Raw genomic sequence first — 24,706 nt, 5'->3', positions numbered from 1 at the left:
CCACACCTAATACACCCACAACAAACTGACTGGAACAAACCTGACCCGGGACAAACCTGACCTGGGACAAACCCGACCAGACCTAACAAGACACCCACAACAAACCTGACTGGAACAAACCTGACCTGGGACAAACCCGACCACACCTAATACACCCACAACAAACTGACTGGAACAAACCTGACCCGGGACAAACCTGACCTGGGACAAACCCGACCAGACCTAACAAGACACCCACAACAAACCTGACCCGGGACAAACCCGACCAGACCTAACAAGACACCTACAACAAATCTGACTGGAACAAACCTGACCTGGGACAAACCCGACCAGACCTAATGAGACACCCACAACAAACCTGACCCGGGACAAACCTGACCTGGGACAAACCTGACCAGACCTAACAAGACACCCACAACAAACCTGACCCGGGACAAACCCGACCAGACCTAACAAGACACCCACAACAAACCTGACCCGGGACAAACCTGACCCGGGACAAACCTGACCCGGGACAAACCTGACCTAGGACAAACCTGACCCGGGACAAACCTGACCTGGGACAAACCCGACCAGACCTAACAAGACACCCACAACAAACCTGACCTGGGACAAACCCGACCAGACCTAATGAGACACCCACAACAAACCTGACTGGAACAAACCCGACCAGACCTAACAAGACACTCACAACAAACCTGACTGGAGCAAACCTGACCTGGGACAAACCTGACCAGACCTAAGACACCCACAACAAACCTGACCTGGGACAAACCTGACCCGGGACATACCTGACCTGGGACAAACCCGACCAGACCTAACAAGACACCCACAACAAATCTGACTGGAACAAACCTGACCTGGGACAAACCTGACCTGGGACAAACCTGACCAGACCTAAGACACCCACAACAAACCTGACCTGGGACAAACCTGACCAGACCTAAGACACCCACAACAAACCTGACCTGGGACAAACCTGACCCGGGACAAACCTGACCTGGGACAGACCAGACCTAACAAGACACCCACAACAAACCTGACCTGGGACAAACCTGACCTGGGACAAACCCGACCAGACCTAATGAGACACCTATAACAAACCTGACTGGAACAAACCAGACCTGCTACAAACACAATTGTAACAAACTTGACCAGGACTTATCCAACCAACCAATGATGTGGAGGTGCTGAAAAGGTCAGAGGTCACAACAAACAGAAACTCTTCCCTTTAATTTTGATTTGATTATTTTTCATATTAGTTTGTGTTCTTGTGTCTTTGTGTTGTTGTGTTGGGTTTTATTCCCACACTGTTTGTGTTCTTGTTTACGTTCTGCAGTGACATCACACACTTTCTTCTTCTTCTCTCTTTGTGATGTCTGTCCCCTTCTTTCCTCTCCTGGTGTTGAGTTCATTCCCAAAAACAAACCCGGCTCGTAGCGGCGCAGAGCGCTCTGCGCATTCCTCAGCGACCTTTGAGCTCAGTGGCTGCAGACCGCCATGCAGGTGACCTTTGACCTGCAGTGCTGCCACATTCTGGTTAATGTTTAAACGACATTTACAGCATGCCACAGATACACAGTCAGATACTGCAACAGGAGGACTGTCACACACTGCAGCGGTAGTTCCAGTGAGGATCTGTACTGGATCCGCTGTGACTCCCCAAGTGAGCCGGAACAAACAAAATCATCGAAATGCTTCCACCAACATGGCGTGTATATGAGGAGTACTTCCCTGACGTCTTTTAATCGTGGTGTGAACACGGCCGTCACCGCGTTTGTCCTGTGTGCACTTATACACAGACTGCTCGGAGAACAGTCCCACTTGTCACAGTCAATTCGATTCACTTTGTTTAAACAGCGCCAAGTCAGAGCACAGCTGCCCCACGGCGCGTCACAGGCCTCAGATCTCACCTCACCGACCCCCCCAAGCAAACACACAATGGTCAGGAAAAACTCCCTCCGGTGTGTTTCAGGAACAAACCTCAAGCAGACCAGACTCAGAGAGGCGACACACTGCTCAGAAACAAGCTAACAGGCGCAAAGTTACAAGCAGTTGCAAACAGAATGTAATGGTGCAAAGTCCATCTCAGCCAAGCCCACAGAGTCCAGAGGTGTAGATCTGGACGGGATCATTCAGAGTCCCTGGTTATAACCTAACAGGTTGTCCTTAACCAGAATTCTATTTCATTCCTCCTGACCACCACAGAGGTCGAGTCTCATACCAACAAAGTCATGTTAGTGGGCGTGACCTGGGTGACCTACAGGAGACACAGCACAGAGGAGATGGCCCATCTGGCTGCCCTGTAAACTATAGAGAGCTTGTAGTACCATCCACCAAACTAACAGGGATCAAAGAAGGAAGAGACTCAGGAGGTTCACTAATATGGTACAAATCAGAACCGACCCACTCCATGAAGATAATCAAAAAAGGACGTTTTTAACATTTGGTTAGAAATAAATAAGAAACTGACACAAACTAAGATAATCTCCTCCTATGTGCCGCCTACATTCCTCCAGTTGAACCCCCTTTTTTAATGAGGACATGTTCTCCATCTTAGAGGAGGAAATGAACCATTTCCAGGCTCATGGTCACACAGTAGTCTGTGGAGACCTCAACGCCAGAACAGGACAAGGACCTGACAACAAAACTACAAACACAGCCACGGACACCTGTTACCAGTCACCACAAGCATGGGCGCAGTTTGGTGGGGGATAAGGGGGACATAGGCCGCATTCTGGACTAAAGGTTACATCAGACTGGTGCAAATTCCTTCATCGGTATTCACTCTCTGGAGACCAGCAGTTCTGCCACGTCTCGTCCTAGGTCAAAACTGATGGTCCCGTTCACTGAAAGACAGCCGTGTGCCGGTGAAGAGGGTTTTTTAAAAAATGCGGTCTGTTTCATGTTCTGTGTCCATCTTTAGATGAGCGTGAGGCTGTTCAGAAGAAGACCTTCACGAAGTGGGTGAACTCTCACCTGTCCAGAGTCTCCTGCCGGATCACTGACCTCTACACGGACCTGAGAGATGGACGCATGCTCATCAAGCTGCTGGAGGTTCTGTCGGGAGAGAGGCTGGTGGGTGCCACGGAATCCTGTGTCACTGATGTCAGAGGTGGTTTGGTGTTTCTGGGTTTGATGAAACCCATTGTAGTTTTGTTTACGGATCAAAAGATTAAGGGACTGACCAGGGTGGTTTTTGGAGATACAAAGACTTTGAGATGTCTGAGGTGTCTCAGGCTGCTTCCACGCTTAGTGTGCTTGCTCCTTCACACACTGGTATGTCTGAAGGAATTGATAGATTCGAATAAAACCCATGTCAGCACTCTGTTCCCTCATTTGTCAGCAGGGCTATGTTTATGTTCTGGTGTATGATGCTAACATCCTAGCTCATGCTAACCTCCACTAGTTTTTTTTCTTGTCTTATGTGTGATGGGCTGTGCTCCAGACCAGCGAGACCTCGTCTTTGTAAGTCATCTTCTGGACACTTTTTATACCTCAGACAGGTTTCGTTGGAAAAAAAAGAGCGGCTCAGATATTTGGCTTGTTGGTTCAGATTGTGGTCCTTGGACCCAGGTGGACCTTGGTTTTCTTGTTTGGTCTTAAGGATTCAAATGCATGAACACAACCAAACTATCCCAATAAAGAGTCCACGTTCTGACTGAAAGGAACCAAACAAGTCTGAAAGCCCCTCTGCGTGGCACAGCCACAGGGCCGTAGGCAGGAATTTAGGTGGGGGGGGCTTTTCGGGTCTCAAAGCGAGACCCCCCACGCACACAGATCAGTTACCCGCCCCCTCACCCCGCCTTCACCCTGCCACAGTACCACAGCCAATCCTGATCTTTCAGAATTGTGCAAGCAAGTCAGAAAATACATTTTATTTCACATTTTTCTACATTTACTACATTACCACATGACATCATTACATATTGACACATATGACTTCAGAGTCCGTTTTACAGGACTGTGTTCCGAACACGTTGATCCGCGAGTCCATTTTCCCACATTTACTGTTTCTCACAGACGCGTCCTGTCAATGATAAATGATCAGATCACAGTTTTAGGTAATGATTGACAGCAGTTATCACTGAGTCACAACAGGGTTTACGAGGTCTGTTAGAAAATATCCGACCTTTTTTTCAAAAACCTGATGGATTTGAATCACGTGTGCTTGCATGAGCCAACCTTGAACCTTCGTGTGCATGCGTGATTTTTTTCACGCCTGTTGATTGCGTCATTTGCTTGTAAGCAGCCTTTGTGTGAGGATGGGTGGAGTCTCTCGTCATTTTTTCTTTGCAAGGAAAATGGCGGAATGACTGGAGCAGCGCGACTGCATCAAATTTTGCCATAAACTGGGCGACAGCCAGGTGGAAACCATTCAGATTATTCAGACGGCTTTCGGTGACGATCCTCTGGTCGTCACACAGATTAAGGAGCGGTACAACCGGTTTAAAGACGTCCCCACAACGGTGGAGAGCGAGCCACGCTCCGGTCGGCCATCAACACGCTGAAATGACCAGATCATTTCCAAAGTGAACGCTGTGGTGATGTGGGACCGTCCTGTGACTATCCGAGAAATTGTGGAAGAGGTGGACATCAGCACTTTTTCGCCACATTCCACTGTGACAGAAGATTTGGCCATGAAAAGAGTTGCAGTGAAATTCATCGGCACAAAGCTGATGGCGGAACAAAAGCGCCTCCGTGTTGAAGCCTCACAGGACATGTTGTGACATGCCCAGCTCGTCCACAATTTCTCAGATAGTCACACGACTGAAAAGCCACCGAAAGTTCCCTATACCCTATATTTGTTTTTCCTGTTTTTTTGAGGGGGTGGAGGTGCCCTCACCCCTCCAGCTACTTGAAGCTTGATTTGGAGATCCAGATTAGATGTGTGTGTGCGTGCGTGTGTGTGTGTGTGTGTGTCTTAGTTCCTGTCCAGATGCCGCCTCCTCTTCCTTGAGACCGAGGTGGCTTCATTGTTGGCTGACTTCTGTTCTGATCAGGATGTGAGCGGGTCTTCATGTCCTGGAAACCCAATCCTGCAAACAGCCCCTCAGTCTGATCTTGATGGAATGTTCATTGTGCTGATGTCGACAGAAGTCACGTGTTTAGTCCTGATCCAGCACTGGAATAAGATCTCCTCCACGTTCATGTTTATTATTTTGAATCAAGTTAGAACTGTAAGTCACCCCCCCCCCCCCACACACACACACATCTCTTACATTTACAGTTCTCTTTAAATTTAAGAGATGACCTTTTTTGCAACGTGGGGCCAGTCCAAAGTCCAGACTTGGGAACTGGACTGGATCTATTTGGTAGCAGGAGAAGAAGAGAAGGATGAAGGTATGTTTGGGGACAGAGACGTCCTATTTTGACAGAGACATAAGTGACCCACAGAGTGTAAGAAGACCAGCAGTGACCTGGGGCTGAGACATGGTCCGTGAGGGCCGTGTAGGAGGAATGCGAATGCAGAGGTGGATGTGTGGCGTTCCAAAGATGGACAGAATAAGAAGTGAAAGAATCATAGGAAGATGAAAAGCAGGAGAAATATCTGAGAAGCTCCAGGAAAGAAGCTTGAGGTGGTTTAAAAGAGAGACAAGCATGAAAGGACAGGGAGATAGAAGACTCGAGGTGGGCAGATGGAGGAAAGAAAGATCCAGACCATATGACCAAAGTCCAACAAAACCACTGACCCACACGGAGCGGAGAAATGAGGGAAAGTGATTTTTATTTATTTATTTTTCAGCCAAAGCCCACCAAGGGTCGGATGCGGATCCATTGCTTGGAGAACGTGGACAAAGCTCTGCAGTTCTTGAAGGAGCAGCGGGTCCACCTGGAGAACATGGGCTCTCACGACATCGTGGACGGGAATCACCGCCTGACTCTGGGCCTCATCTGGACCATCATCCTCCGCTTCCAGGTAAAAAATACAATTTGTTTCCTCAGATAACAAAATGAACTAGTCTGTGGACCAGAACCTGTTTGATAGAACTGAGAGACAATCTGACTCTTTACAGAGACACAATTACTGCTAACGAAGAGTTACTAAAGTCACAGTAAATTACTAAATTAAATAGAAAGTGTTATTGGAATAAAATAAATCCATAAAGGATTTATAAAACAGAAATGTCAAACTTGTGTAAAGCGTGTTTATTTGTGGACTCAGTTCTTGGTTGTGATTCCTTTTGAATGAGATCCTGTGTTTGTTCGGCGTGGAGGCGATCAGCCTGTGGATCTGCTGAGGGGTTCTGGAAGTCCAGATTGCTTTGATAGCAGCCTTCAGCTCATCTGGATTGTCGGTCTGGTGTCTCTTGTCTTGTCTTAGATTTACACTGCAGAAATATGTCGTTTCTCAAACATGAAAAGAAATATTCTCACATTTTTAGATATATACATTTTCTATTTTTTTTTGGAGCTGTAGGGCATAATTATCAAAATTAGACACCGTGAAAAAATGAGGTAGAGGAAATGTGACCCGGCCCAGAGGAAGCCCGGGGCCTCATCTGGAGCCATGCCTGGATGGAGGACTCGGCAGCAAGTGCCTCGTGGCTGGGCTTGCCACCCATTTGGGCACAACCTGAAAAGGCAACATGGGCTTTCCATCTCCACCCTGTGGGCTCACCGCCCGCAGGGGGAGCCGCTGGTGTCAGTTGCGTTGCCCCATGGGTGGCAGTGAAAGTCAAGGGCCTCTGCGGACCAGACCCGGGTGGCAAGGTCTAGCTCTGGGGGTGTGGAACGTCACCTCACTGTGGGGGAAGCAGCCGGAGCTTGTGCAGGAGGTGGAGAAATACCAGTTAGATCTTGTGGGCCTCGCCTCCATGCACAGCTTCGGCTCTGGAACCACTCTCCTTGATAGGGGTTGGACCTTATTCTTCTCTGGAGTTGCTCAGGGTGTAAGGAGCCAGCGGGTGTGGGATACTCACGAGTCCCCGGGTGAGCGCCGTTACATTGGAGTTTACCCCAGTAGATTGGGGGGGGGGGTCCCTCTTACTGTTGTTTGTGCGTACGCACCAAACAGCAGTTTGGAGTATTTGGCCTTCCTGGAGTCCCTGAATGGTGTCCTGTATGGGGACTCCATTGTTCTGCTGAGGAACTTCAACACACACGTGGGCAGTGACCAAGACACCTGAAGAGGTGTGATTGGGAGGAACGGCCTCCCCGATCTAAGCCAGAACAGTCGTTTGTTGTTGGACTTCTGTGCTAGTCATGGACTGTCCATAACAAACACCATGTTCGAACATAAGGATGCTCATAAGTGTACATGGTACCAGAGCACCGTAGGCCGAAGATCGATGATCGATTTTGTGATTGTATCATCTGATTTGGGGCCGCATGTTCTGGACACTCGGGTGAAGAGAGGGGCAGAGCTGTCAACTGATCACGATCTGGTGGTGAGTTGGATCAGAGGGTGGGGGAGGATTTTGGACAGACCTGGTCAGCCCAAACGGATAGAGCAGGTGAACTGGGAACATCTGGAGGAGCCCACTGTCAAAAACGACAATCTTCAACTCCCTCAACGACAGATCTTCAACTCACACTTCAAGACCTCTGGAGGTTGGGGGCATTGAACCAGAATGGGCAAGGCTCAAAGTTTCCATTGCTGAAGCTGCAGCGGGTAGCTGTGGTCTGAAGGTCTTAGGTGCCTCAAGGGACAGCAACCCTCAAACATTGTGGTGGACACCTGTGGTCAGGGAAGCTGTCCGACTGAAGTAGGAGTCTTTCCGGGATATGTTTTCTGTGAGGACTCCAGAGATAGTTGCAAGTTACCGACAGGCCCGAAGAGAGGCAGCCTCTACTGTGGGGGAGGCAAAGCAGCGGGTGTGGGAGGAGTTTGGAGCAACCATGGAGAAAGACTTTTGTTCGGCACCAGTGTGCTTCTGGCGGATTGTGAGGCATCTCAGGAGGGGAAAATGGGAACCTTCCAAACTGTCTATAGTAAGGATGGGATTCTGTTGACCTCAACTGAGGATGTAATCCAAAGCTGGAAGGAACACTTTGAGGAACCCGGAGGGCCCTCTATAGTAGGGGCAGAGCTGGAAGCTGATGGAGTATTATCATCAACTTCCTTGGTGGAAGTCACTTAGGTAGTCAAACAACTCCACAGTGGCAAGGCCCCATATTTAAAAAAGGGGAGCAGAGAGTGTGTTCCAATTACAGGGGCATCACACTACTCAGCCTCCCTGGTAAAGTCTGCTCCAGGGTGCTGGAAAAGAGAGTTTGGCTGATAATCGAACCTCTGATTGAAGAGGAACAATGCGGGTTCTGTCCTGGTCATGGACAACTGACCAGCTCTTCACTCTCACAAGGATCCTGGAGGGGGCCTGGGAGTATTCCCATCCACTCTACATGTGTTTTGTGGACTTGGAGAAGGCGTATGATCGGGTACCCTGGGAGATACTGTGGGAGGTGCTGCAGGAGTATGGAGTGAGGGGGTCCCTTCTCTGGGCCATCCAGTCTCTGTACTCACAAAGCGAGAGCTGTGTTCAGGTTCTCACCAGTAAGTTGGACTCGTTTCCAGTGGAGGCTGGCCTCTGCCAGGGCCGCGTCTTGTCACCAATCCTGTTTGTGATATTCATAGACAGGATATCGAGGAGTAGTCGGGGGGGGGGGGGGGGGGGGGGGGGGGGGGGGGGGGGGTTCCAGTTTGGTGGGCTTAGGGTCTCATCACTCCTTTTTGCAGATGATGTGGTCCTGTTGACCTCCAACACTCACTGGATCGGTTCACAACTGAGTGTGAGACGGCTGGGATGAGGATCAGCACCTCTAAATCTGAGGCCATGGTTCTCAGCAGGAAACCGATGGATTGCCTACTCCGGGTAGGGAATGAGGTCTTGCCCCAAGTGAAGGAGTTGAAGTATCTTGGAGTCTTGTTCACGAGTGAGGGGACAATGGAGTGTGAGATTGGTTGGACAATCAGTGCAGCAGGGGCGGAGTTGCATTTGCTCTGCCGTACTGTTGTGACAAAAAGGGAGCTGAGCCAAAAGGTGAAGCTTTCAATCTACTGGTCAATCTTCATTCCTACTCTCACCTATGGTCATGAGGGTTGGGTCATGACCGAAAGAACTAGATCATGGGTACAAGTGGCTAAAATGGGCTTCCTCAGGAAGGTGGCTGGTGTCTCCTTTAAGCCCCTGTCACAGTGGCGTATTCGTAGAGCTGCTCATTGCGGCATTGTGTTTCATTTAAATATGCCCAGAATGCGCGCGTACTCAGCCTTTTTCAGTGTTCGTTCATACTCACAACGGCGTGTGTTCGCATTTTAATGCGTGCACACAGTCTCGTGTGCCATGCTGCACCAATTTCAGTGCTATTTTCTGCCTCTGTGGAAGTGTGCTCTGTTCTCTACTGCAGGTGCGGTGCGGCTCAAAAACAGTCATTTAACATTATTATTATTTTATTTTTTTTTGTCTTGGTGGATCACTTCCTTTGCGTCCAGATGCTGCTGAGTCTGGCTATGGTAAAGGTTGCCCTGAACGGAATGCTGTGACTCGTTAAACTGGGAGAGAGCGCTTTTATTGATAGCGCGCACGGTCTCTCTTTCTCTCTCTCTCTCTCTCTCTCTCTCTCTCTCTCTGTGTGTAGAGAGAGAGAGAGAGAGGGCTTTTATGAAACAACACAGTGAAACAGTCCTCATATAATGAGTCCAGTATGATAAAGTGAAGCAACGATTTTGCAGTATTTATAGCTCCAGAAGAACAACAGGGAGAGTGAAGTGGTGCACAGTATCGTGTTGAAGCGTGGGCGGGCTCACAATAGCGGACAGTAGCACGGCGCTGCGTGTACTCGCGTGAAGGCTCCATGCTGTGCTGTACTCTGAAGAAAATTAAACATGTTTAATTTCTTCCGTCCTACGCGCGTAGCCCTCAACATACTGCTGCGTATTGAGAAAAACTCCTCGTGAAGTGGGCGGAGAGCTGCTCATTACAGCGTAGACGATACGCTGTAATGAGCAGCTCTACGAATATGCCACTGTGACAGGGGCTTTAGAGATAGGGTGAGAAGCTCGGTCATTTGTGGGAAGCTTGGAGTAGAGTTGAAAGGAGCCAGCTGAGGTGGTTTGGGCATCTGGTAATGATGCCTCCGGGCGCCTCCCTAGGGAGGTGTTCCAGGCACGTCCATCTTGGAGGAGACCCCGGGGAAGATCCAGGACTAGGTGGAGAGATTATATCTCCACACTGGCCTGGGAATGCCTCAGGATCCCCCAGTCAGAGGTGGTCAATGTGGCCTGGGAAAGGGAAGTCTGGAGTCCCCTACTGGAGCTGTTGCCCCCGTGACCTGATCCCGGATAAGCGGTTGAAGATGAGAGAGTGAGTGTACTGTTCATCACATTTTGACACAATTCACCATAACTGAGGGCTCCTTGGCCTGCTCTCTGATCTGTCAACACACCCAGCTGTGCTGAGTGCAGACAGTGCCCCATGCCCCGCATGTGTTAGCACGCTGAGACGCGCAATGTGTGTTCTATGCAGACAAAGGCCTTTGTTTCCAGCTATACAAATAAAGTCTCCTGTCTTGGCTTCCTGTCGTATATGTGCTAAAGAGCTGAGACGCACACGTTGAGGACTTCTTGTCAGTGCCCCTGAGGGTTGTGCAAATCGATGTCTGCCAACAGGACCCCTGCAATTGGCCGATCAATCGTCTGTTCTCTGTTCTGCGCACATAAAGCTGTTTCCTGTAATTGCCAACATGTACTCTATGCATATGACATGCTGCCTGGCATGCTGATGTGCCCTGTCTCCTTTGTGTGCCTGCTGTACATATGACAGAGCTGTAGATAAGGTCTTTGACTTCTGTGAATTAAAGCTGCTACGACAACGATACTGAACAATAATGAGTGCAATAAACGGTGCACACTTGTGTTGCCAAAATGCAGAAATTGTTTCCTTCATCCTATAGAAATCCTGCACTGGTGATCTTGACACGATCACAACTACCACAATGGTGACCCCAGACATCTAAGTTGGCTTTGGTTTTGAATCAGCCAAGTCTGAAATCCTGAAGTGGACCAGATTTAATGTGATTCTTCAACTTAACGATCGGGTTTCTGGAGCTTGTTGGATAAATGGCTGCCTGTCAGGCTGAATTCAGGTCAAACTTTGACTCAGCCCGGGTCCAGACTGTGGAATTCTTTATCGTACAGTGACACGCTTGATCCAGTTTGATGTGGTCTGTGTGTCTAGATCCAGGACATCAGTGTGGAGACTGAAGACAACAAGGAGAAGAGATCTGCGAAAGATGCTCTGCTGCTTTGGTGTCAGATGAAGACAGCCGGGTGAGACCTTTCTTCTCTTAAATAAATCTATAGTGAAATGTCCATGATAGAGGGGTCACAGAGGGATCATTGTTCCAGAGTCATTTCACCTGCTTCTACTTCTTTGTTTCCTTCTCTGGGTCCTCCTCCGTCTCCCTGTTCTCCTCCTCAGGATGTCACTCCGTAAACTGTTCTCTTAATGTTGTCCTCCATGCAGATATCCCAATGTGAACATCCACAACTTCACCACTAGTTGGCGTGATGGCATGGCTTTCAATGCACTCATCCACAAACACAGGTAAATAACTTACCAATAACTTAATAACGTCACCCACACAACATGAGTCAGATGATGCCATCTCATTTCTTCAGCAGGAAGTTGATGTTTTCTTAACCCTGTCAGCTTTTTGTGATGTTTACATTTAAGAAGTTGACCCTCAGATATGAAATATTTCTCTGTTTTCAGACCTGATCTGATTGACTTTGACAAGCTCAAAAAGTCAAATGCTCATTACAACCTGCAGAACGCTTTTAACCTCGCAGAGCAACACCTGGGCCTCACCAAACTGCTGGATCCCGAGGGTAAGACCAATCCATGTTTAACCAAACCTAAACGACACCCAACCAGTTTAACCAAACTTAAACTACACTCAGCCCACGTTTAACCAAACCTAAACTGCACCCAACCAGTTTAACCAAACCTAAACTGTTTGCTCTAAAATAATTGGGGTCAAGCAAAGAGACTTGTGTTCGTTTTGGGGGAATCAGGTGAAAAAGAAAACTAAGTGCATTCTCAGCCAACCTGATCGTGTGCGGTCCGGTCAATTCACGGTGATGCCTTCAGGCTGTTGTTATCATGTACTGTTGGGAAGAATGAACAGATTCTCCAAATGCTTTATTCCTTCGGCTGTCAAGCTGCTGAATGCAGACAGCAGTCATGTCAAAATGACATTTCCTTTATTGGGCATTGTGCAAGATAATCATGTTACGATTGTTCTTATTATTGTCTATTTATTTTTGAATTACTCATGACCTTACTGACCTTTGTTTGTTGTTTTAACCTGGAGTGCTGTTTCTGACACACACTGTGTGGTTGTGTGATTGTGCTGCTGAACTGCAGGTGAATTGCCCTTTAAAGTTGTTTGAATTGAACTGTAAGGTGTGCACTGAGCCGTTGTCCAACTGTCAGTGTGCTGCGATCAGCTGACATAGAGAGAGCGACGACATGACGAGTTGAAAAAAATCACTCACGTGACTCCTGGAGCCATCTTGGTTCCAAAACAGTGTTGACTGTTAATGTGTCTGTATGTAAATCAGCTATTTTATTCATTTATTCTCTGAAAATGTCGGGTTGTTGTTCGTTTGGAGGCACAAATAGACACAACAAGGGCTTCAAGATGTACAGATTCACTTCAGATCTGAACAGAAGAAACATTTGGTAAAATAAAGTCAGCGTGTGGGATGGAAGCGACTTCATCATCAAAGCTTTGAGAGGTCAATTTATTGTTCAGTCCCATGTCCAGTAAAACTCACCTAAACCGTCATCGTATAAACCAGATATTCACAGTCACATTATTAAAAGTCCAACCGTTTATTTTTTCACACCGTGTTCAGACTCGGACCTGCAGCCTGACGTGAACCTGTTAAATCAGACGCAGCAAAATGCTGTGATTTGACACTTTGCTGCTTTTGCTGCTTCGTCTGTCATCGACTTCTGCTTCCTGTCACGCTGTCTGTTCCTGTGTGTTGTACGCGCTTCCAACAATCAATTTGGAATTAAGTCGCTTCTTCCTCGCATTATTTTGGCACCGATTCTGCATTTCTAAATTTTGAAGTAACTACTGGGAACATTTTGTGCCTATTTGACTGCTGAGTAAAGACTACGGAGCAGACGGATTTAATGCTACCTAGCTGCTATCCAGCCGCTAACAAGCTGCCAATAATTCATTGTTGCATGTTTGTCGCATGTTTTTTGTGCCTTACGTGTCCTAATGTCACCCAAAAAAGCCTCGTTGCTGGAGGAGCTCAAGAGCATAAAGGCTTCCCTCGACTTCTTATCAGGGGAGATGACAACCATCAGAGCAGCAAACACAGCTTCTGTCTCTCCTGGAGCAAGTGAACACACTTCGCATCTAGAACGCTGAAAAGGATCGGTGCATTGAGGATTTGGAGCAGCGGGTGGACGAGCTGGAGCAGTACACCCGCATAAACGGATCTGATCGTCACCGGGATTAAAACCACGCCGCGCTCGTATGCCTGAGCGGTGGCCCCCGACGCGGTCAGCGGGCTGCCCAGTGAGGAGGAGATGAGGTCAGTGGAGCAACAGGTGGCATCCTTCTTCCACAAAAAGGGGATAGAGATGGACCTGGGGCACATCGAAGCCTGTCACCCTCTGCCCTCCAGGAACAACGAGAGACCTGCTGTCATCCTGAGGTTTGTCAATCGAAAACGCAAAGTGGCTCTGCCAAAACAAAGTCGCAAATTGAAAGGAACTAACGTCTTTATTAATGAACACTTAACTAAACGGAATGTGGACAATGCAAAGAAAGCAAGACAACTCAAAAAGCAGCAGAAGATTCAACACACCTGGGTATCAAACTGTAAAGTCTTCATTAAACTGAACGGGAGCCCAGAGAATGCCAGAGTGATGGTGGTGAGAAGGGCAGAGGAGCTGGACAAATATATTTGGAAATGCCCCAAATAAGGTAATATAAGACTCTAGACTCTAACATCAATTATGCCTGCACCACCAATCAACAATGACTTAAGTAAGCTACAGAGAATACTACAACACAAACAGATGGAACTGGAAACTTTTAATTACATGGAATATAACACACATGATGATCTACTTGATATAGACCCTGACAACAATTGCCTTTCCTCTGTTGTTTGTAACTGTAATTATCTCAGTCAAGATCAATACAACAAAAACATAAACTTCCAGGGGAAGCTATCAGTAATACATTTCAATAGCAGAAGTATGTACACCAATTTTAGTTCTATTAAAGATTATTTGCACAATTTCAATTTCCCATTCAGTATTATTGCATTTACAGAAACCTGGATTAGCAATGACAGAGATATAAATGATGGTTATGAGCTAAGGAATATAAATAGAGAAACCAAAACAGGAGGTGGAGTAGCACTACTTATCCACAAATCCTTAATATACAAGGTTATTGATAATATGTCTTTTGCGATAGATGACATTATGGAATGTGTAACTATTGAAATTTTTAATGGAAAGCAGAAAAATGTCATAGTAAGTTGTGTGTATCGTTCACCTGGATCAAATATATATATTTTTACTAAAAGTATGGAAGAAGGGTTTTCAACTTTCAACCATAAACAATTATTAATTTGTGGTGATCTCAATATTGACCTTCTGAATCCATCTAGACATAACGCAACAGATGACTTTTTAGACACAATGTACAGTTTGTCTCTGTATCCCACAATTACTAAACCAAGTAGAATAACATCACACAGTGCTACTTTGATTGATAATATCTTTACTAATAATACTGGAGTTCCTACATTTACTGGCTTACTATGTGACATCACTGACCATTTATCTGTTTTTACTCTGTGTGACTGCAAGCTCAATAAGGTCAAAGAGGATAAGAAGGTGACTTTTAAGCGAATAAGAACTGAAGAAAACATTGATGTTTTCAACAACGCTCTTAAAGATCAGGACTGGAGTTCAGTTATCTCTGAAACAAATGTAGATCAAGCTTATGACATTTTTCTGAAGACTTTTATCTCCTTGTATAACAAACACTGTCCAGTCAAAGAATACTGTATAAAGAAGAAATCAATTCATAGCCCCTGGCTTACAAAAGGAATATTGAATGCGTGTAAAAAAAAAAAAGCAAAATCTGTACAAATTGTTTATCAAATCTAAAACTCAAGATACTGAACTCAGATACAAGACATACAAAAACAAACTGACTGATATAATTAGAAATGCTCAGCAGTTATATTTTAAACAAATGCTGTATGATAACAAAAGCAATATAAAGAAGACGTGAGATACTAAACGGTCTTATTAAACAGGGCTCAACAAAAACTGAGTAACCCAACTATTTTGAAAATGTAAGTGGAAATAAGCATGATATGGAAAACAGAGTCAACAATTTTAACCATTTTTTTTGTGAATGTTGGTCCGGAGCTGTCTGCTGGGATTCCAGACCATTCCCAAAGTCAGCCCTTAGCAAATGCCACTATGATTAAGAATCCATTTTCAATGTTTCTCTCTGCAACCAATGAACAGGAAGTAAAAGAAGTAATTCTCAAATGTAAAAGTAAATATTCCACAGATTGTGATGGTATTGACATGTCTTTAGTAAAGAGAATTGTTGACAATATTGTAATTCCATTCACCCATATTTACAACTTGTCTTTCCAGTCTGGTTGTTTTCCTAGTAAAATGAAAATAGCAAAAGTGATACCATTATTTAAAAATGGAAACAAACACACTTTTACTAATTATCGTCCAATCTCCTTCCTCCCTCAGTTTTCAAAAATTTTGGAAAAATTATTCACTTTTCGGCTTGAAAATTTCATTAACAAACATCAAATAATAAAAGAAAGTCAATATGGCTTTAGGTCCAAAAGAACTACTTCTATGGCAATAATGGAGGCTGTAGAAGAAATAACGAATGCTCTGGACCATAATAAATATGCAGTTGGTATCTTTATTGATTTTAAAAAGGCGTTTGATATGATTAACCACTCAATTTTGATTGGCAAACTTGAAAATTATGGAATCAGAGGAGTAGCAGGGAATTGGATACGAAATTATTTGACCGGAAGGGTACAGTATGTGAAAATGGGAGATTACGCATCTGAACATCTTGGTATTACCTGTGGTGTCCCCCAGGGGTCAGTGCTGGGTCCAATTTTGTTCAGTCTTTACATTAATGATATATTCAATGCATCAAAATTTTTAAAGCTAATTCTCTTTGCTGATGACACAAACATCTTCTATAGTAGTTTAGATTATAACGAGCTTCTGGAAACTGTGAATATGGAAATGAATAAATTAAAGAAATGGATGGACACCAATAAATTACTGTTAAATCTAAGTAAAACAAAAGCTATGATTTTTGGTCATTATAAACATAGAAATGAATTTCAAATTATTATTGATGGTGTACAAATTGAAAATGTATCGGAAAACAAATTTCTTGATGTAATTATGGATAGCAAATTATCATGGAAAGCCCACATCAGGCACATAAAAACTAAAATATCTAAGAATCTCTCTATTATAAACAAAGCTAAGCAGTTCCTTGACCAAATAGCACTCCGTATTTTATATTGTTCTCTGGTTCTCCCCTATTTCACATACTGTGTTGAAATATGGGGCAATAACTATAAATGTTCAACAAATCCGCTATTCTTATTGCAAAAAAGAGCCATGCGGATTATTCATAAGGTTGGTTTCTTAGAGCACACCCATAATCTTTTTATCCAGTCCAAATTATTAAAATTTCATGACCTTGTAAAATACTGTACTGTAATTATGTTATTTAAAGCATTCAATAATCAACTTCCAAAAAATGTGCAAAAATTCTTTTCTCATAAAGAGAAGATTTATAATCTGAGAGGTAATGGAAATTTTATTTTACCTAAGGTACAAACCACTCGTAAAAGTTTTTGTGTGACAGTATGTGGGGTTAAAATGTGGAATGCTCTGGATCTACAGTGAAAGCTTTGCCCAAATATTCACAAATTTAAGTCCTTGTATAAAAATGCAGTTTGGTCAGAATATAGTCATAGTAGAGTTTAAATTTCTTGTTGTGCACTTGTCTGTATCAGTGTTGTGTTTGATACCTGAAGCTTCCTTTCCATCGTTGGTATGTGAGTTCTTTCTATTGTATTACCATTGTTGGTATGTAGCTTGTTTCTTATATGAACATTTATTGTATTTACTAATCTATTCTTCATTAAGTTATCAATATTTTCGATGTGAATGACTTGTTTGTTATTTTGGTGTGTTATTTATTTTGTTTTGTTTTTTTTGTGTGTGTGTGTGTGTTTTTTTTTTTTTTCTCAACTGATATGGAAATTGGAAGTCAAATATAGTTTAAGTTAAGTATTAATGTAAGATGGGGTGGGATTCAATAAGTTTTCTTCTTCCCACTCCTTTTCGAGCAAAAATGAAATGTATCTGATTGTTTAATATGTACTAGGTTCATGTATTTTGTTACACTGCTCAAAATGAATTAATAAATGAAAATGAATGAAATGAAATGAAATTTTAATCATTTTTACAGTTTCACACTCAGATAACATTTTGATAATGGATCAAATGCATTTGGCAAAAAAAAAAGAGGAAATTTTGACCTGGCCATTAATGAGGCGAACGTCCCAATGCAGGATTCCCTGCAGATGTTCAGTGCCTCCTGATTTAACTAATCCCTTACATACATATGGCTCACATACGGCGCGCACACACGTGCAAGACACATGCACCACACGCGTGTTTCTATTTGCAACTCCACACTCGTGGGGCACTTAGACAAATTTCATATCCAGCTCGACAGTGATCGTCTGCCGACTGTTTTTGCGTTAATAGAGCGAATGGCTACACATTTTCCAAGTGCCAAGCAAGTGGTGTTAGATGTTCGCGTGTGTCACCTGCAATTTGGCCGACACCTGCCATAGCAGGGATCAATGCACTCTCACAGCGCACACTCTGTCTTTCAGTCGCTGGTGTGTGCAAATAGTTGTAGCAGCAGGTGTATGAGGCGTTAGAGGCAGCACCAATTTTACATGCATATGATTCCTGCTTCATGCACACTTCATGTGCAATTCGACCACATTCGTAGTATGTGTGAAGGGGCCCTAAAGGACATCCAACCCACGTTTAACCACACCTAATCAAAAAATGGAGTACCTGAACTGACAACAGTCAGTTTGACTAAAACTCTACCTGTAAGTGTCTAATTTTGTTTGTCTTGCAGATATTAGCGTGGACCATCCTGATGAGAAGTCTGTCATCACCTACGTGGTGACATATTACCACTACTTCTCCAAGATGAAGGCTCTGAAGGTGGAGGGGAAACGGATCGGAAAGGTCACTGTGCCAGCTAGCGTTCCACTTCAGTCCAAGACCACCAGGCTGCACCATGATGGTTCATTATCATTATCAATGTCTCCTCAGGTTCTGGACAATGCCATTGAGACAGAGAAGATGATTGAGAAGTATGAGTCCTTGGCCTCGGACCTGCTGGAGTGGATTGAACAAACCATCATCATCCTCAACAACAGGAAGTTTGCCAACTCTCTGGTCGGGGTCCAGCAGCAGCTGCAGGCCTTCAACACGTACCGCACCGTGGAGAAACCGCCAAAGTGAGCACTTTGACCCCATCCTAACCCCGCCTCTTCACTCACCCACTGCTGCAGCTCCCTGATGTGCAGCAGGTTGAAATGTAAATTACCGCTGCCTGCCCCAGCGCCAACGAGACTCTAGATGGTGCTGCTGAGTCACTGTGGTTGTTTAAAGTTTAAACTGGGACACTAATGTGTTCAGAGTAGTCTTCTTCTTCTTCTTCTTCCTCCTTCGGCTGTTCCCGTTAGGCGGCGCCACAGCAGATCAGTCGTTTCCATCTCACCCTGTCCTCTGTATCTTCCTCTGTCTCACCAACCACCTGCATGTCCTCCCTCAGCACATCCATAAACCCCCTCTTTGTCCTCCCTCTTCTCCTCCTGCCTGGTGGCTCCATCCTCAGCATCCTTCTCCCTATATACCCTGGGTCCCTCCTCTGCACATGTCCAAACCATCTCAATCGCGCCTCTCTGACTTTGTCTCCAAACCGTCCCACCTGAGCTGTGCCTCTGATATGTTCATTCCTAATCTTGTCCATTCTCGTCACTCCCAAAGAGAATCACAACATCTTCAGCTCCACCTCCTGTGTTTTTGTTAAAGCTGCCGTCTCCAAGCCGTCCAACAGAGTTGGTCTCACTACTATCTCCTTCCTCCACCCTGCCAGCTCTGTCTTCTTCACCTCTCAGGATTTAGCCCCAAACTGACTCAAGACAGCAAAAATCCTTCCAGCAAATCCAAGAGAACCCAGCATCTTCCAGGTGGTGACATGGCAACATGGTGGTGACGTGTTCAGTTATGTTAGCTGATTAGTGGACGTGTCAGTGAATGACAGGGACAGTTGTGACCCATGAGTTTCACTGCTCAGAGTCTTTATCTGAGGTTCCACAGGCAGCTGCATGTAGGGTTAACACCTTCACAAGGAAAGCCTCCTCAATTCTGCTGCGTCTTCTCCTTGTACAGGTTCACTGAGAAGGGAAACCTGGAGGTTCTTCTTTTCACCATCCAGAGTAAAATGAGAGCCAACAACCAGAAGGTCTACATTCCCCGAGAGGGGAAACTCATCTCTGACATCAATAAGGTCAGACTAGTTGTGAAACTCAGACCATGTGAATGCCTCTGAAGCTGGTTTAGATGGTCTGAACCTGGATCTGGTCTTTGTACTGGCAGGCCTGGGAGAGACTGGAGAAGGCGGAGCATGAGAGGGAACTGGCTCTGAGGACGGAGTTGATCCGTCAGGAGAAACTGGAACTGTTGGCCAGACGATTTGACCGCAAAGCTGCCATGAGGGAGACGTGGCTCAGTGAAAACCAGAGACTGGTGTCCCAGGTAAGAAGCCCCCACAGCCATCAGATGATGTTTGTCTTCAGGTCCTGGTGCTGACAGTAAAATGCGTCACTTTTCACTATATCAAACAAAGATGAGGAACGAGTTGTTTTTAGGTTACAATCCGTGTGTCGAGTTTTTATTCAGCTAAAACTGTAAATAAATAAACAAACAAACAAACAAACAGAAAAGTGCATTTGGATGTTATTTTCAGTTCTTGGGGAACACGGACCAATAAAAAAACCCTGTGTCACTCTGTTTGATCGTCCCAGGTTTAGTTCCGCCTCCGGTTTCTGGTGGACTGGAAACAAATATCTCCAAAACTGCTGCCAAGAGGATAAATGTAGGAAAACAGTACACGTTGTTTTCACCGTACTTTAATTAGATAAAAGAAGGTTTCTGTTGGGAAAGTGTAGTGACACGGACCCACAACAGGGGGCGCAAATGAACGGTCAATAGATGAGCCAAAATATAACAATTTAATGTTGTGAATGTGCACAACGAACATACAGACAATCACAGAATATCATAACAGTCAATACACAGAGGTGACGTGTGGGCAGGCTCGAGGATAGAAGACGTCTGTCCTGAGAAGAGCCGGAACCACACGATTTCCGCCGCCCCAGAACCTGGTGAATACTGGAGCCGCCAAGTCCCGAATTCCCAGGTGATCACCGTCCCCGACTGTCGGATCTGGTACTGCTGGCGAAGAACAAAGACAGTCAAGTGTGGGTGTGTGTACACCCAGTAACAACAACGGTGGGAATGCCACCTCCACCTCTCACTCAACACGTTGCAGTGGTCTCAGAGGAAAAGGAGCGCCGTCATGCACAGCCTCCACCAAAACGACCGGTTCTCCTGCAAACACTCACAATCACAGATTTATAAATCTCAAAAAAGGCTGAGAGTAGTACCTCCTATGAAGTATGATATCTCGGCAACGAGGTGGAGATGACGTCTGGTCTTTATGGAGTGAGATGATGTTGAGTAGATGGGTGACAGCTGTCAAGAGGTAATGAGCGACAGCTGTCACCCCCGGCTGTGTCCATGGCGGCAGCGCCCTCTCGTGCCTGAAGCCCGCACTTCAGGCAGGGCGCCCTCTGGTGGTGGGCCAGCAGTACCTCCTCTTCTGGCGGCCCACACAACAGGACCCCCCCCTCAACGGGCGCCTCCTGGCGCCCGACCAGGTTTGTCGGGTGTCGGCGGTAGAAGTCGGCCAGGAGGGCTGGATCCAGGATGAAGCTCCTCTTCACCCAGGATCGTTCTTCGGGTCCATACCCCTCCCAGTCCACCAAGTACTGGAACCCCCGACCCATCGACGGACGTCCAGGAGCCGGCGCACCGTCCAAGCCGGCTCCCCGTCGATGATCCGAGCAGGAGGCGGCGCCGGTCCGGGAGCACAGAGGGGTGAGGTGTGGTGAGGTTTGATGCGGGACACGTGGAAAACCGGATGGATCCGCAGTGAAGCCGGGAGTTGGAGCTTCACTGCGGCAGGACTGAGGACTTTGAGGATCCTGAAGGGGCCAATGTACCTGTCCTGAAGTTTTGGGGAGTCCACCTGGAGGGGGATGTCCTTCGTGGAAAGCCACACCTCCTGCCCGGGCTGGTAAGCAGGGGCCGGGGATCGCCGGCGGTCTGCATGGGTCTTCGCCCTCGTCCGGGCCTTCACAAGGCAGAACGGGCGGAGCGCCACACCCGACGGCACTTCCGCAGGTGGGCCTGGACCGAGGGCACTCCGACCTCCCCTCCACCACGGGAAACAACGGGGGCTGATACCCCAAACACACCTCAAATGGGGAGGCCGGTGGCAGAAGACACCTGGCTGTTATGCGCATACTCGATCCAGGCCAGATGGTTACTCCAGGCCGTCGGGTGCGCGGATGTGACGCAGCGGAGGGTCTGTTCCAAGTCCTGGTTGGCCCGCTCTGCCTGTCCGTTCGTCTGTGGATGGTACCCGGACGAGAGGCTCACGGTGGCCCCCAGTTCCCTGCAGAAGCTTCTCCAGACGTGTGAGGAGAACTGGGGACCACGATCAGAGACGATGTCGGAGGGTATCCCATGCAGACGGACGACGTGGTGGACCAGGAGGTCTGCCGTCTCCTGGGCTGTTGGGAGCTTCGGGAGGGCCACGAAGTGGGCCGCCTTGGAGAATCGGTCCACTATCGTGAAGATGGTGGTGTTGCCCTGGGACGGCGGGAGGCCCGTGACGAAATCCAGGCCGATGTGGGACCAGGGGCGATGAGGCACCGGCAGCGGCTGGAGGAGCCCTTGGGCCTTCTTATGTACTGCCTTGCCCCTGGCACAGGTGGTGCAGGCCTGGATATATTCCCGGACGTCGGCCTCCATAGACGCCCACCAGAAGCGCTGCCGGACAACTGCCACGGTCCTTCGCACCCCTGGATGACAGGAGCTTGGAACCGTGACAGAAGTCCAAGACTGCAGCTCTGGCCTCTGGTGGGACGTACTGACGTTTCGGACCGGTTCCAGGGTCCGGGCTCCGTGCCAGGGCCTCCGGACGGTCTTCTCCACGTCCCAGGGAGGATGGCCACGATAGTGGACTCCGGAATGATGGGCTCCGGTGGATCCGACAGCTCTGTTTTGACTTCGTCTTCGTGTACCCGGGACAAGGCATCCGATCTCTGGTTCTTGGTCCCGGGGCGATAGGTGATCCGGAAGTCGAAACGCTCGAAGAACAGTGACCAGCGGGCTTGCCTGGGGTTCAGCCGCTTGGCGGTCCTGATATACTCCAGGTTCCGATGGTCAGTGAAAACCGTGAATGGCACAGACGCTCCCTCCAACAGGTGTCTCCACTCCTCAAGAGCCTCTTTCACCGCAAGGAGTTCTCGATTGCCGACGTCATAGTTCCGTTCAGCCGGGGTCAACCTGCAGGAAAAGTAGGCACACGGGTGAAGAACCTTATCGGTCTCTCCGCTCTGGGACAGCACGGCTCCTATCCCTGAGTCAGAGGCGTCCACTTCAACCATGAACTGGCGGCTAGGGTCGGGCTGCACCAAAACTGGCGCAGTAGAGAACCGTCGTTTCAACTCCTTGAACGCGGCTTCGCACCGATCCGACCAGGTGAAGGGGAGTTTTGGAGAGGTCAGGGCTGTCAGGGGGCTAACTACCTGACTGTAGCCCTTAATGAACCTCCTATAGAAATTAGCAAAGCCGAGGAACTGTTGCAGCTTCCTACGGCTTGTTGGTTGGGGCCAATCTCTCACCGCCGCAACCTTGGCCGGATCAGGGGCGACGGAGTTGGAGGAGATTATAAACCCCAGGAAGGACAAAGACGCGTGGTGAAACTCGCACTTCTCGCCCTTCACAAACAGTCGGTTCTCTAACAACCGCTGCAGGACCTGACGTACATGCTGGACATGGGTCTCAGGATCCGGAGAAAAGATGAGAATATCGTCCAGATATGCGAAGACGAATCGGTGCAGGAAGTCCCGCAAGACGTCGTTAACCAAGGCTTGGAACGTCGCGGGGGCGTTGGTGAGGCCGAACGCCATGACCAGGTACTCAAAGTGACCTAACGGGGTGTTAAATGCCGTCTTCCATTCGTCTCCCTTCCGGATCCGGACCAGGTGATACGCATTCCTAAGATCCAGCTTAGTAAAGATTTTGGCTCCATGCAGGGGGGTGAACACGCATGGCACGACCTTTGACCTCTGTCTTTCTTTTTGGGATTTTACTCTGAAGACAGATCCAGTTGGAGCCTTGATTTGTCTTTGTGTGTTTGAATGAACTTGTTGGATTTTTCCAGGACTCGTGCTTGACGTTTTGATTTTGTGTCCAAAATCGAGCCACAGATTATAAATTTCTTTAAATTTATAAATTTATAAAATGCAGAGATTCTCTTCAGACTGTCTGTAGACATGACCTGGATCTGATCCAGAACAGTGGGTCCTCACAGGTTTGAACTTTGACATCAGACCACGTTTTTATTAATGGAGGTGACATCGATGTCAGGGGATTTGTCCCAGGTCCACTTCAGCTATAACCCGCTGGAGGGACGGTTCAAGCAGCTGCAAGGTGAGCCCGAACAAACCCGACCAGACCTAACAAGACACCCACAACAAACTGACTGGAACAAACCTGACCCGGGACAAACCTGACCTGGGACAAGCCCGACCAGACCTAACAAGACACCCACAAAACTGACTGGAGCAAACCTGACCCGGGACAAACCTGACCTAGGACAAACTCGACCAGACCTAACAAGACACCCACAACAAACTGACTGGAACAAACCTGACCCGGGACAAACCTGACCTGGGACAAGCCCGACCAGACCTAACAAGACACCACACAAACTGACTGGAGCAAACCTGACCCGGGACAAACCTGACCTAGGACAAACTCGACCACCTAACAAGACACCCACAACAAACTGACTGGAACAAACCTGACCTGGGACAAACCTGACCTGGGACAAACCCGACCAGACCTAACAAGACACCCACAACAAACTGACTGGAGCAAACCTGACCCGGGACAAACCTGACCCGGGACAAACCTGACCTGGGACAAACCCGACCAGACCTAACAAGACACCCACAACAAACTGACTGGAGCAAACCTGACCCAGGACAAACCTGACCTGGGACAAACCCGACCAGACCTAACAAGACACCCACAACAAACTGACTGGAGCAAACCTGGCCCGGGACAAACCTGACCTGGGACAAACCCGACCAGACCTAACAAGACACCCACAACAAACTGACTGGAACAAAACTGACCCGGGACAAACCTGACCTGGGACAAACCCGACCAGACCTAACAAGACACCC

The 24,706-nt window shown here is 47.2% G+C and overlaps 1 protein-coding gene across 1 annotated transcript in view; it reads left to right on the top strand.

Annotated features, from left to right (window-relative positions):
- The window catches only part of LOC117525724 (spectrin beta chain, non-erythrocytic 1), a 141,468-nt gene that overhangs the window by 27,506 nt on the left and 89,256 nt on the right, over nt 1–24,706 (top strand). Inside the window, exons 3-11 of the mRNA XM_034187651.1 lie at nt 2,927–3,078; nt 5,747–5,920; nt 11,181–11,272; nt 11,469–11,549; nt 11,718–11,833; nt 18,226–18,338; nt 18,426–18,613; nt 19,551–19,668; nt 19,758–19,916. Coding sequence (XP_034043542.1) covers nt 2,927–3,078; nt 5,747–5,920; nt 11,181–11,272; nt 11,469–11,549; nt 11,718–11,833; nt 18,226–18,338; nt 18,426–18,613; nt 19,551–19,668; nt 19,758–19,916 — 1,193 coding nt within the window. The remainder of the gene's footprint in view (nt 1–2,926; nt 3,079–5,746; nt 5,921–11,180; nt 11,273–11,468; nt 11,550–11,717; nt 11,834–18,225; nt 18,339–18,425; nt 18,614–19,550; nt 19,669–19,757; nt 19,917–24,706) is intronic.

The sequence above is a fragment of the Thalassophryne amazonica genome, chromosome 15 (assembly GCF_902500255.1).
Source record: "Thalassophryne amazonica chromosome 15, fThaAma1.1, whole genome shotgun sequence".
NCBI classification, from domain to species: Eukaryota; Metazoa; Chordata; class Actinopteri; order Batrachoidiformes; family Batrachoididae; genus Thalassophryne; species Thalassophryne amazonica.
This window is presented reverse-complemented; position numbering and strand designations above follow the sequence as displayed.